This window comes from Camponotus vicinus, unplaced genomic scaffold (genome assembly GCF_025532165.1).
Source record: "Camponotus vicinus isolate PSW18456_S1 unplaced genomic scaffold, iyCamVici1.0 SCAF_2, whole genome shotgun sequence".
Lineage (NCBI taxonomy): Eukaryota > Metazoa > Arthropoda > Insecta > Hymenoptera > Formicidae > Camponotus > Camponotus vicinus.
Genome location: NW_028141956.1, coordinates 7,124,843 through 7,140,251, shown reverse-complemented (window position 1 = coordinate 7,140,251; position 15,409 = coordinate 7,124,843). Strand labels below are relative to the sequence as shown.

The 15,409-nt window shown below is 37.5% G+C and overlaps 2 protein-coding genes across 3 annotated transcripts in view; one reads left to right on the top strand and one right to left on the bottom strand.

Annotated features, from left to right (window-relative positions):
* LOC145966940 (uncharacterized) overlaps positions 1 to 5,073 on the top strand; it is a 119,399-nt gene extending 114,326 nt beyond the window's left edge. For both annotated transcript variants that reach the window (XM_083091390.1, XM_083091389.1), the window contains one exon: positions 3 to 5,073. In XM_083091390.1, the coding sequence (XP_082947516.1) occupies positions 3 to 85 (83 nt within the window). In that variant the 3' untranslated portion in view covers positions 86 to 5,073. The remainder of the gene's footprint in view (positions 1 to 2) is intronic.
* Rh5 (Rhodopsin 5) overlaps positions 1 to 15,409 on the bottom strand; it is a 233,643-nt gene that overhangs the window by 106,050 nt on the left and 112,184 nt on the right. The gene's annotated exons all lie outside the window — the stretch shown is intronic.

Genomic DNA, 15,409 nt, shown 5'->3' with positions numbered 1-15,409 from the left:
AGTTCAAGGTCTCGCTACCCTGACGACACCTTCGCTATGTCTGCTGGCAGCAGCGGCCTTACAACGATTTCTGCTGCCCGTGTAATTCCTTTGAAGAGGACGTCGAGACGATTCTAACATGAGAGAAGACAGGGGGAAAGCGATTCATGGAGGAAACAAAAGGCGAGAGGCAAAAGTTTCGTAATGAAAGACAATCATATCTTAATACGGAGCAAACTGCGACGAGAAAAATCGGAGGATATATTAGAATTATTAATCGTTAACAGCGAACAATCCTCGTGATTTTTACGTCGCGATGCCTTCTCGTTAGAGAAAATATCGAGCTGGCCGAGCATAGATTTGCTCGTCTTTGTTCTCGAGAATACCTTGTGCCCATCTTCCCGACATATATAATCTTAGATAGTTTAATTAATCGCGAAAGAAAGTACGCGATATATAATCGAGTGGACACATCTATGAAATTCTCGCACGTACAAGAAACTCCTTCTCGGCGAGCATCGATTCCGTTGGAGTCGATATCTGCGTCATGATTCGTGAAATCGGGGATTCAAACTCTCGATAATGGGAGGGAACTTTTCTAACTTTTCATCTTGATGATATATTTGGAAAATAAAAGCTTTTCCTTCTACAATTGTAAAATAAATTTTGAATTAAATTCGTCAAATTATAAATACGTTCAATAGAAATGCAATAGAACGTAATATTAGAAATTACTAATGAAATTATAAGATCAAGTTTTGTTTTCTTTATGAATTTGAACCCCAGAAATTTTATTTCACGCATTATATTTCTAATAGCTCAAAGAGAGAAGAGATCCAGTCAACTGGAATTATAAACGAAAAATGAAATTTTTCGAAAACAAGAACAGTAAGTCTTACTGCTGTAACAGAAATAACATTAGCGAATGATCGAGAATTTAAAAAATGAAATAAAAGAGAATATATCGAGCTAGAAATATATCTGGCAATGTAAATAATGACGTATATTGATTTCCACGTGCAATTTTTATTATGGTGCAACGCCTTTGACATCTACAGTATTTTTTAAACGAAATAAGTGTGTGAATTCTATTTTTTGTATTTTTGTATAATTTCTTTCATCTCGCCTATATTTATCTCAACTCGAAAGCATCATCTGAATAAAAATAGAGAAATAACAATGTATACGAAAAAAATATCTCGGGGAAGTAGCTTTAAAAACAAAGTATTATCTTTTGCAAAAAAGATTATATAACTTTTATTATGTACAAATTATTTTATGATATATAACTATAAAATTGTGCGATTGTTTGTTGAAAAAATGTCGAGGATGTTGCACCACAAAATTCGAGAATCCTCTCGACGTGATATCGTTGTCAGTGATAATGGGCGCAGCAATTGTCGTCAGAATACAATCATTATCGATTGTATCGTGCAGCGACCGAGTGTAAATATATACAATCCTTAGATAGATAGACACGTTTTCATCGGGCCTCGTCGTAAGCTTCCTTCATTATAATTATAACTTTTAATTGGTACGTGTGTGATTAATATAAGAAGCCAAGAAGAAACTCGAATATCCAATTGCATAGATGCTCCCTCTCTCCTTTTAATGCATACGATAATACAATTTTATGCCTAAAAATCCGCTTGAGCAAATTTAAAAGTATTTTGCTATTGGGGTAAACAGTAATGCTTGGGCAAAATCATTTTTAATAATATGGAAAAATTATGATAAGCCTTGAAAAAAGAATTTATTTATTGTTATATGACATTTGTGTCAAAATGTATGTTAAATTGCCTAATGTTAAATTTGCCTATCATTTCGCATCTGTTTCTAATTTATTTAAGTATTATTCAAGAATTATTAAAATTCTTAAAATATGTGAAATTGAAATTTGATGAGAATGTCAAGGTTAAATAAATTTATAAAATTGAAGAGAAAATGTGTAATTATAAAATATTAACATATATTTCATTTAATGCTTTTAAGCAAATTTAAAAAATTTAATTATTTTATTTTTAATTTAATATATATATTTAATAACGATAATAATTTTTTGGACATTTCCCTACTGTAGTGTTATTATAATTTATTTATATTTTTTTATACATCGTGATTAATTAATCTTAATTATGAATGTATAATACTAACGAATATACATATTTAAAAATTAAAATATGATAAATTGAAAATATGATTTCTACAATCATAATCTTATAAAAAATGAAGAAACTTATCGGTTTACTGTTTACCCTATGCATTTGATACTTGCGAGATCGTGCAGAAAATGCGAAACGAACACGAGAGCTATAACGAGAGCTGCGTGAAGTGTTTATTTTTTTTGCAATGCAAACATATATATAAACATATACACACGGAACGGTAGCGGCCGCTATCAGTGATCGCGAACGATCGGAAAATATGATTCATACACGTAAGCCGATTAATTTGCAAAGTTCAACGTACACACAGCTGACGTGGATATTTATACAGGACTCTCCGTGGAAATGCGTTATTTTTTCACCCGAGATTAATAGTTGTTACATTCCCGCATCCGAATGTGCGTGCCACGATATGTTTTTGCGTGTCTCGCATGTATAGTCGTGTGTGTCGCCACGATCGACGGATCGACATCGCGTGTGTCGCATAATAAATATAATAAAATATCACGCCAGGTTCTCGTAAGGAACGCGAGCATCAACGAAATCTTCTCTCCATTCAAAGAACATCGATGTCTCAACGAAGCGGATCTATAATTGAAAGTTGGACATTAATTCTCGCGATAAATTCAGATGAGAGCATATTCATATAGATATTATGCGATTAAGAAACCGCTTATTGAAGCTTAGTGAGAAGCATTTCTGGCAATGAGAGACCGATTCAATAAATTATTCAAATATCTCTGAAGATTTTCGCGAGCGATAGGAACTCTTTTGCACTTAATCGTATATACACTAATTTTTCACAACGCACAAAATCCACTTGGAATAGTACGCAGAATTATTTTGAATATCAGGTATTTGAACGCGTAATTTATCTTCGCATGTGTGAAAATTTATTTGTCGTTAGTTTTTTTATCATACAATTCGCACGTACAATTTCTCAGATATATTAAATATTTTAGAAGAGAATCAGCGACTGTGACGATGTAGCGTACGAAAGTATGATAGACACGTATGCAGAAAGGACGTTACGTTATTCACTTTGTTTCGTTTTCCTTTGACATGCATTTTTATCGACAACAACGCGCAACAAATACGACCATTAAGCTCTTCCAGTTTCACGCTTCCTGTTTCAAAATCGATAGCTTCCTACATAACGGCAACAAGGTCCCACGATCGTGGGATTGTTCGCAGTATACGTCGGCGCTTATACGAAAAGTCGCGAGAACCTGTAAAAAGAAATGCGAGCGTGCAGCTGTTCGTTTATAGCAATTTCAGACCATAAATCGCACCGGAATGCTGTTGCGCGCGGTTTATCGGCAAATGTTGAATCAAGCACGTAGCGTTTCGGCGATAAAATTTGTGAGAAAAAGAAAAGAATACATATGATTTTTTGAACGAATTATTACGGCGCGCGTGTGGAAAATTCGCGCGATCGTGGTGTCTCTTTGACATGCAAAAGACCTGTCGGAACTTTCGCAGGCCGAAGGTGAAGTTTCGAGCGCGAGTTTATCATTAATTCTCGCAACGTGCTACGTTATGGCTTAAAAAGATGACACGTCATCGTGACAGTATATACGTTATAATAGTATATCACATCGAGTATTCATTTGCTTCGATTCCTTTCTTCCGCGATTCTTAATTAAGAATCAAGAGTCCAAGTAATTGGCGCGAGTAAACGGTTGTTCGAATAATTTTATACATGAATAATCATTGCTATCCGAACAACAAAGAACTCTTTTCTCAAATACGCGCGTACGCACGTCATTAATGTTGACCAAAAACTGTAAACAAATGCAGGTTATTATGAAGTATGATTAAAAAGTACTGAGTAATCAAAACGGTCATTTTAATTATTTGCTATTATTAATTTATTAATTTGCACAAACCAGTAAGTTCGATATAATTATTATTACCATTTCATCAGACTAAAATTATTTTTTAATAAGGAACACGATCGATCGGACGCTTTTTAATGCAGCAATTCAAAGCGTTTCGTTGATATGAAAAATCCCAGTGCAAATAGCGATGCATAAAATCCGCGTTATATCATCGTCGTCATTTTCGAGCTCCAATTATCGCGCTTTGCCATATAGTTAATGATTTTCGCCGATTAACCGTATTCAACGTACAAAAATTGTATATAGCTGATATGTCTTTTGTGATTACGACAGGAGAACGCGAGGCACTTTACATTTACATATTACGGCGAGCAGGCTTAGCTTTTCATTTGCTTTCAAGTGTCGTTGGGCGGCAGTATGTTTTGCGACTTATCCAGGACATATCTCCGATATTTACGGCGGTGTTGGCCGAGCGAGAATTGTACATATATATATATATATATATATATATATATATATACCCTGTATATACCTGTGCATTGTAATGTATAATAATAAATTGCTCGAGGGGACAAAGGACTTCGTACCCCGGAAGTCTCGTGCGTGATTAAACGGACGCGGGTTGTCAATTTCGCATCCGACAGGAAGATAGCGGAAGTATTTAGCCATATATTGTGGAAGTGTTCAAATGGCGCGTCTCGAGATAAATATCGGGAACACCGCCAATACAGGTAAATAAGAAATGCATTGACGCGAAAGCACGCCCGTTCATCTCCATTCTCGGCGCGCGAGATATAATTATTAAAAAAAAAAGACGATATACTCGATGTTAGCTTTCAGTTGTAACGAGCTTGTGAACACACAGATACATACATACAGTAAAGACATCGGAAATGCGGAAAAAAATATGTAATGGTGACGGTAATTGCGCGAGAGGTTTCTCGCTGTTACGACGACAAAGAATAGTGCGTACTGTTCCGCTCTATCGAGAGATATCGAGAAACTTACGAGAAAAAAGATTACGTTCTTATGTATATGGCCTAATGTATATATCTCGCGAATTTAGTAATAAATCATATTTCATTATATTTCCGGCTTTTATTATTCCTCGAGAGAAGCCCACAGATTGTATAAATGTTAAAAATTTATATTCTTATTTGCTTATATAAATATATATAGATAATAGATAAATATATATAGATTATTAGAGGCTTAGATATATATATTTTTTATATATATTTGGATAAGAAAAAAAGATAGAAGTAATTAAAATTAAGATTACAATATGTTTGGTTTTTCGATGTAAAAGCAGAAAAAGTTATAGCCTGAACGTGAGGCGAGCGAGTTGATGTTAACGCATACAATTAATATTATTTTTCTCTTGTATTAATTCCATAATTTCCGAAACAATTCTGTCGAGGAAAACAACTCGCGGATTATTTGAGGGCCAGTGAACTTAATGGAAAATAAAAGCATCGAGAAACCGCGATCCTTCGTGTTCAGAGATAATAACAGAGCGCAGCCTAGAAAGAGAAAGAGAGAGACAGAAATACACAGGATGAGCCAGATAGAATTTGAAATCTCTGGCCGGTGTAAACGGTTGGTCGACCGGCCGTTTCCTTAGTCGGCTGATCGCGGACCATCGGAAGGCGATTAACGCTAACGACTGGTACGAAACGTGAGAGAAAGAGAAGATTGAGGAAGAGGAGGAGGAAAAGTGTACGCCAAGATTTGAATATGTATCGATGCATATTTTACCGGGCGTTATCGGAAAAGATTCCCGCAGATTCCCGAAATCCTGCAATCAAGGAGAGCTAAAGCTGGGGATCGCACGGTAGGTTACGATGTATGTGCCATATTGCACCAATATATTGTTATATAAAACCATTAATTATTATACAATACAATTTCATTGATATAATATTATGATTAATCATTTAGCGATATTTTCTACATTAATCACCTCGCGATATTTTCTACGCATTAATATATACTTTCACTTCAGAAATGAGCACAGAATTAATTATCATATTTACCGGCATACGTTAACCATATTTATTTAACATAAGTATACTGGCATACCATGCTAACCACGCATTTATTTGAAGTTACAATATAAATTATGCGTAAAGTTGTAATACTATATATATTATAATATTTATTTGCATGTTTATTAATCATAGTGTGCGGATATTTCATACAAACTGTGTATTAAATTATATTCAAATGACATTTTCAACATAATCGTAATATTCGCGCAAAATACGCATAATTTAATTCATGATTTTCGTTGATCATTAGTGAGATTGCTAGATTCTTGTTACAAAAACTGTCGGGTCTTTCATTAACTGTTACTACTAGCTACGGGGAAGTCGGCTGATAAATCTCATTCTTTTCTTTCTTTCGGAACTCTTCGTCTTCGGCACAATCTTCACAAGTGGATTGATACTGGTTTCTCGCCTAATCGGTTCTTGCCATAATGGACCAAACAATTCCCACGGTATGCGTAATAAAGCAAGTTCGCGTATAGGTGAGCCGTTGGAAAATCGATATTAGGCGATGCGGACAGATACTATCTGCTGGCATATATCCGATACAGCACGGCATGGCTCGTGCCAGAAACATCGATCGCGTTACCGGCACATGAATAAGCGCCGCGGAAGGAGAGAGTATAACGAGCGGTAGACAGGAGATGGGTGGCAGGGAACGGAGCGGGGAAGAGGACGACGACCGGTCTGGAACAGAGGCGGACGCGGAAACGAGAATGGTTGCGCGCAAAACTCATCTCCACGTCCCCTTGACTTTTACAAACTCACTTTGATCCGGTTAGTATTGACACGGGTGGACAAGCTTGATTTATAAGCGAGAGTGCGCGCGACACGTCACGAGTGCATGTCTCGTAATGCACTTGACATCGCGACACGCGGGCGAAATCGCGCGACGGGCCGTGATGGAAAACGAGCCCCCGTCGGGTCTCGATGCTCCCTTTCGACCGCGTTTAACGACCGAACATATCACTTTTGGCTCGGTAACGCGAGATAATTAATTATGCTGCCAGCTGACACCTGCCCACACGTTAATCCACCCGCGGATCTCTCTTTCTCCCTCGTGACTTCCGCATATAAGCCGCTTTTTCCCCGAACTTTGTTGAAGCAATCGCGAGTCCGGGGATCCAGCGAGGAACATAATCGCGATGCGACGAATCCTTTTAATATCGAGCCAACCGCGATATTATTCCGTGGCTGACGGATATTCAAATGTCTAAGAGAAGATTTTCATGAATAACCCCTCGAGATGTGACTTTGGTGCTTTATTAAAATTATTCCGATGTCGGATTGTCGGAACGAGGAAGCCGGTATCATAATAAATTCCAGATTGATTGATCCGTTTCGCGATTAATATATCTCATCGGCGACGAGATGCCGTCGACCTCGAGCGTACAGTTATCTCTCTCTAAAGTATACAGTTTCTTGTCTCATTACCGTTGACGAAACTGATAAGTCGCAGCCTACATTTATATTCTTTCTTCCTATTTTTTTCTTTTCGTATTTTTGTTCTTTTTTCTTTTTAATTTTTTCCCTCACCTTCTCTCTCTCCCCGCAGAATTTATGAAACTTTTTTTCGGACAGTCACGATACGCGACAATTTACTCAAGACTCAGGGGAATTATAGCAAATTAAATCCTCCTCGTGTAAACTCGCGCATCTGTCGCAGCTAATTTAAAAGTCACGCTTATCCGTAATAAAACGGCACGCATACCCAACGCGCGGATATTTGAATAAATTATTGCCAGAAGCTTTTTTGCTCGTTGTCCGGCAAATGGGCAGCGTTTTTTGATAATACAGACAAATAATAATAAATGTATGAAATTTTAAGTTAATAATAATAATAAAGGCATAAAATTTTAAATTACACGTTGATGGATTTTTATCGAATAGTAATGTTATACTACTGCATCGAGTTTTTATAATACTGCAAGAACGTATGCTTGCACTACAGGTTTGAACACACGTTGATAGATCGGATATTCAAATTGATATATAATAAACGACGAAAAAAAGGAAAAAAAAAACAAAATTCCGCTCTTGAATATTTCAAATTTTTATTTCGTGTACAAGAAATATTTTTAGACATTAGTTATTTATCGTATATTGTTGAAAATAAATTTTACAAATTTTAAAAAATTCCTTCCCTTTTTATATAAATATCATAAGAACAACGAGTACGGATATGCTTTTAACTCTTGGTATTAAATCGGAGAAAATACTCTTGATCATAAATTATGATTAAACCATCGTCTGTCATGCGGCATACTAGGATTTGGTTGCATCAGGGTTAATGGTCCGAATACGATTGCTTCCTCTCGGAGGATCTGCCGCTCCCGTACCTCTTTGGTATTTGCGAATGCAAGAAAATCATCGGTAGCCCTAAAACTTTCAACCACATGAAACATATATCAGTGTTCTCGTTTCGATTCGTAGCAATCGTTCACCATCTTTGGTAATTTCTTTTACTCTCTTTCTCTCCCTCTCTCTCTCTTCCCAACCTTCTCTCCTTTCTCTCTCCCTCTCTCTCTTTCTTTCTCATCCCCTGAATTATAGAATGTTGAAACGAAACGGTAAGGCGCACCTGGTTCTCGAGAAAGGAAGCGTAGGAGAGAAAGAGAAAGAGAGAAGGCGCACCAGAAAAGATCGATCGAAAGCACTTGCGAGTTCGCATACGTCCTCGCGGAATTTCACTCCCACCCCATACGGGACTACGGTGGCAACTTTGCGATTCCGTATCGACTACGTATATCGGTCGGACTAACGAGCCGTCGGGAGAGAAATTGTTTCTCTCCCCGTGAATACGTCGATCGATGAACGGCCCGAGGCCGAGTAGCATAGACCGAAGTCGTCTCGAGCTTTAAGCGCACCCGCCAACTCCTTATCATGCTATATTATCGAGGTAGGTTTACTATTACTTGTGCACCATTTCACACGCCCGTGCGAGCTCTTGTAATTTTCAAGTAATAACTCTTATCTTTTTTATACCACTCTCCGGTGTACGTTGGCTTTTTAATCGGCTAATATACCGGGCATAATAATCCTCATGATACTTCCTCGCGATTTATTCCTATTGTATATTTAATGTCTACGATGCGCAAAATCTGTTTCCCCATTCACTCTTGATTCTAGGCATAATTCCTTTTTAGATTTTCCTTCTAATTTATTTAATAAATTGAAATGAAAAAATATTTTCTCGTTCTCTTGTCTTCGGGAAACGGTTAATCGTCCTTAAATGGCACATAGATTTTCGATTAAACTCTATCTAATTTTAACGATGACATAGAACTTTCAGGCAGACAAGTTATTCATCGAGAGATTATATTTTTTCAAATGACATCTATAAAAAGTACGCTCACAATCGGCAGAATGTGATTTCAAAATCGATGGGACGATTATAAAATCAGATGCGTTTCTCGGTAAGATAGATTACGGGGATCAACGTCTCGCGGAAGCTCGGAATCTAACGAAAATGAGGACGGAAGTTGACGGTTGCGCGAACAGTGGCTCGTTATCCGCGGTGCGACGTTGAAATTTCTCCACGGTCGGATCGGTTGAAGAGAGTCCCGGAGTGCAATCTCGATGACCCTTCATCCTGCCAACGTTCAGAACGCGCTGGAACCGCGCTCACGTGGGGGACAACGGCCGCACGTACGTGTACACGTCCGTCCGATCCAATACGTTCCCGTTCTACTGTCACCTCATTTGCCGTCCCCTCGCCGATCGCTCGTAGCTTTCACACTCGCCCCCGCTGCGACGCGCACGAGCTCTCAAATTCGAGGCTCTCTTCCCTTCTGCCACCTGTCCCTATGCCACCTTCGTCCTGGCAAGAGGACAGAACCAGGGGGTTTATTCACGCTACACGTTAATGCCGGTATTCCTACATGCACACGAAACGACGCATACGCGAACGGATGCGGTCACATAATCAGCACTATTGACGCTATTATAATCTGCAACGGCAGCCCTACCGATGCTGTCGATGTCGCAACCACCCAGCTCTCAAATGCGCGGCTCGTCATCATCGCTAATTCCTCCCCCTCTTCCTGACGACATTTCGTATTCTCGACAAGCCTTGCCGGAGACGCACAAATAAACAGACCACGCCGCTTAATTGTCTTCGTCCTTCAGGATTGCTCGAGAATTACTCTTCGCAGCCCGTTAGATCCCTCCAGTTTCTCCGCTCTATTTCAATTTCTATCTCGCTCCTTTTGTAGACATTTTTATGAATCTTTCCTGCAAATTCTAAAAGGCAATGCATGTAGAACTTTTTTTGAGACATTTCGCTAGATAGAAAAATATTGCTATTGGAATTGGTAGAAAGAGATGCCCAATTTTTAATTTTTCAACGACACAATTTCTTATCTTTTATATATGTTTTATTACATTCCATTTCTATATATAAATAAATTAATATTAAAAATATTATTATATGGTGTGCATATATGTGGGGTAATTAAATATTAATGCTCGACTTTTCTTTAATAATCACTGCAAAAGTTTCGCTTCGACTAGTAGTATTACCAATATCGCGTAGGATAAAAGATTTCGCATTGCTCCTGCGATTTATTACGCGGACTGTCGTATGTTCTACACGGTGACACGAACGTCCATGGGAATACTTATTGTTAGATTCACGCGCGCCCGATAAATTTACGTTGGTGCACTCGAGTCTCCGCTGTAAAACACTAATTTCCTCGGGGCGCACAATTTGCGCCCGCGGTATGCCCAGTGATTATTACCACGTATCGCAAGGTCACGCTACGGTTATCATATTCTTTTTTTTTATTCCATCGTTACTCGTAATACAGACCTTTCGTGTCGGTTATTAAAAGCGCCACAGGAGAGCACGCGCTGCGTGATACGACGCATTACCGTTTATGAAAAACCTGGTATTATCCGATTTTACTGTAAAGCTGGCCAGTAACTTCGCTTACGGAGATTTCACATGACCTACCGAATATCGATCGGCTGTTAATTTAACATTACATTTTCCACCGACTTCCTTCAACTTTACGGGAAGACGCACCATTGTGGAATCAGCAGCAATTACTTTCAAATCAATTGAAATGCAGGAAAGATCAGGAAAAGCGTTTCGATACAGCCGAACTATGCTTCTCTCGAGCTCTCTGATGATATTGTTTTCGCGAATATATATTATTTTCTATGTAGAGCTTTATTTGTGTAGCGCATATTTGTTACTTTTTATTTATAGAATCAAACGTTCCAATATTACTCATATTTTTCGAAATATTTTCCCCTTTGTTATATTTGCTTTGAAGTGTATCAGGTTTTTATCGACCTCTGTTGTAAAAATCAAGATTCTTGATTACCGTATAAATATGATTCGCAAAATCTCGATATTCTTTTTACCATGGGAACGATCATGATTCATGAGTGGCGTATTTTCGTGCATTTATATAAGAACCTCTTTAGGAATTTAGTCGTGTACGATGTATACGATACACGACAGACGACTTATGGGCGCGTGTAAACAACGCGCCTTGACGCAGATGAGAAACGTTTTGCTGGACTTAGAGGGGCAAATATAGACGAAACTGCAATTTCGCCAACGCGTGTCTAATGAAACGACCGCGTCGATGTTGCTGCTTCGCAAACCATTTCGAGTCGTAATAGCACTTGTTCGAGTGAAAACTTCTATAGCAGCGAATACATTAATTCCGTCTTTGAATAGATATGCAATATTAATAACAGATCCTTGCTTTATCTGACGTGTTTAAAGAAGAGCGAATTCGCGAGATATACGAACTCGTTAATCGGTCTTCAGGGAAGCGCTTGAAAGTTAAACGCATTATATATTTCGCGATAAGAAAACAGGCACTGACAGCGGTTCGGAGAGATCGTTCCAAATTTCAAAACGGTCTTGTGAATAATTAATTTTAAAGAACATTCGTGAGCAAATAACCCGGTCATGACAAATTAACAAAACGGAATATCTGGAATGTAAATGTCGCAGCCGGAAGACTCATCGTTTCTCTTCCACGACAGCTGATTAATATCAATGAGCATGGAATCTCTTTGAGAGCGAGCGAATGATGAAATTAAAAATTTGTCTTTACCCATTCAAAGACAAACTCGCGAAGAAGACGCGTCATTGAGGAGAGATCACATAGTGAAATGGGGCGAAAAGTTTTCCTCGCGTTTCACAGAGTTAGAGCTAGGCTTGCTCGAGATTTTTCGAGTCGATTTTTCTGAAAGAGCGCATGCTACCTTTTGACGATTTACTTCTTCCGTTTATACTACTTCGAGAGCGAGCAAACTTTTGCACGTCGCGAGACTGCAAAGACTAATAATAAGTTCGGCGTGGTACCGAGTGATTTTTCTACGACGAAAACTTAATGACTTCGTCCATTTTTATTTCTTCCTTAATGCTTCCACTTAGTCGCGTTCAATCTTCACAAATTATAAATTTTTAAATATAAATTGATACTTCTGATACAATTGTACGTCCACATTACAGTACAAGATTAAAATCTGTATATTTCTCTTATTAATTAAAAAATATTGATAATAATGCGCACAATATATTTTTAAAATATAGTATATCTTATATTTTCCATTTTTACGGTATATTTTTACATTTACATTTTAATTTAATTTAATTTACATTTTAATATTATTATTTTAATACTACTGTTTTAATTTAATTTATTTCATTGCACACATTAATAAAAATGGGTATAAACAAAGAATTATCGTATCATGTATGCTATAAATAAACAGAACTCCTAAATTAATATTTCACTGTATCAACTGCGAGACAATTGTCTACGGTTTTCAACTCAACAAAAAAATCGCTTATCTACGTCAACGTGAAAGCGCGAAAGTCCATCTAAAACATGGGTCGCCCATTGTAAAAATAATTCTACGGTTGAGATATCATGTGATAATTTCTCAACGTGATAAATAACGAGTCAGACTGACATCGGTGTGTTAATGAATCTTCAACGAATAAATGACTGTATATATATATTAAAAAAAAAAAAAAAATACTTGTTTAAAAATAGTCAAAATGTCGAGCCGGCCGGTGCTCAATTAAAATATTTTAATTAAAATTTGACAAAATATCAGCCTTTGTTTACTTATTCAAATGTAATTTGCCGAAAAAAATACGAAATGTATACCGAGTGGCAGAAACTCAAACTATATTACTGCTTCATATGTTTAAGTGAAATAACGTAAGAAATGACAAATATGTGGCTCGTCCATGATGCATCGCACTGCCAAGTTAACGCGACGGATCACGAAAGTACATAAGGATATATAAAAAAAGATAAAGATTGCATTTATATCGCAATAAAATAAACGAATATTTCGTTAATTCGATCGCGATTACCCACAATTTAAGCCGCTTTTACAGCCGAAAGCATCGTTGGCATGTACAATCGACAGATTTAGAACAAGTATCGTGAACGATAGGGAGAAATTGATTGGAGAAAAGAAAATCTGGGATCGAGGGGGGAGAAAGCATACATTGGGTCTAAAACCAAGCGCAAATATTGATTTTCAATTATACCATTCGTGACTTCGCGCAATGTCGCCGCGTGCGCACAGCAAAGCCTTGGCATAAAATAAACCCCTCCCAATCTCTCAAGGTCCATCTTGATGCACCGACGCCGCATCGATCTATCGCAAACCACGGTCATGAGCTATCTTAACACTTAGAGCAAGTATATGCCAAATTAATTTGGCCTAAACATTTTTTTCTCTGTTTTTGTCTTTTATTCTTTATTTTTATAAATAAAAATATAAAAGATATAAGAAAGTGTAATAATCAGTGTCGTTAACAATGATCAATTGTCAATTTATATTCTGCGAGGATGACAATTTCATTTATACAAGAATTAAGTGTCGACACAATTCGCACTTACACGAAAAAATTCAATTTGTTACACGCAAGTTAAAGTAAGAGTTAAACAATAAATTTAAAAATTTAGAGTTGTAAGAAAAATGTTACTCTTTTTTGATAAAACACGGAAATCTTCGTATAAATACATGAGAATTGTCTTTAAATTATTGTCATCGCGTCGTTATTGCACGCTATTGAAATATGTATATAAATAGGTGTAAAAGATACGATAAAATTTGATCGTGGGTATTGGAAAGCGATGATTCGCGAAGGAATCGAGACGTGAAGAGCTTTTACCGGAACGAGAAACATCGGGTGTGTGCTTCATCGAAGTTGTACACGAACGGGGCGCATCTCTCTTTCCCCCCGATTTGCATCGCGAAATTTCACCCCCTCATGGACTTTGATGGTCGCTCCGGCGCCCGGAAAGAACTGGCGCAAAAAGAGTGGCCGATAGGGGAAATATCGGTTCTCCGCATTGGATTACTTCCGGTGAGGCGATTTTTCGAAAGAGCGAATCGAATGTAACGTGACGAGGCGAATCAGAAGGAATCGACGTGGAAACCGTTATGTCGAATCGATATTTCTACAAATATCCTCCGTGAAACCTCCGAAAAACGTTTCGGAATCCGGGCGTCGTGCGCAGCGCGTTCACGCAATTGCATTAAATTTCATAAGCTTTTTCACTGTCGCGATTCCAAAGTAAAAGCTTTAAAGTGACGCGGCTCATGACAAAGCGAGCGGCCCGAACATGACAAACGATGACTCGTCGACGGTGAAAATACTCGGATATATCAACGGAACTTGTTAACGCGATCATCATCATGTACGCTCGTGCGTTATTCGCAAATAAATAAATATCGAGAGTAAGTAAAGAGCTTTGATACATGTTGTCAATAATACAATATGTGTGTATACAATAAATTGCGTGTAATTTTTTCCGTGACATGAACTTAAATAGATCCATGTGTACCGTGATCCACGTGAAACGGACGCTGTCCATATTCGTCAAACACAGGAGCCTCATGTTTATTGCTGGCACTGTTATGTAAAAAGCAAAATTGACACTCGTTTACTATAATTCACGCCGGATATTTTTTCTGTTTCGAAAACTAAAGGAGAATATTGCAGTTACGAAAAAAGGATTTGTTTCCCGTTTATTTTTTTCTTTCCGATCTCTTCTTTTTGCTACAAGTATTCCGTTTTGCCACTTGAAATCAAATATTTCTTCAAACAATAACATACAAAGTCTACGCTCGGTTAAAAAACGGGAAAAATAACTTGAAGAAACGTGCTGGTAGATATAGTGCTCGCTATATATGAACAATCATAAAGGAATTCCACAGATCGACGGTACTCTGATACTTGTTTTTCCGCAATAACTGAAGCAATCAAATATGTATGATTATCTTTCATTCTTGCGGTTTCGAAGCGATGTGAAATAAATGATTTGCAAGGAATTAAATACTATTATATGCATCTATTGCAACTTTTACATAATAAAAAATT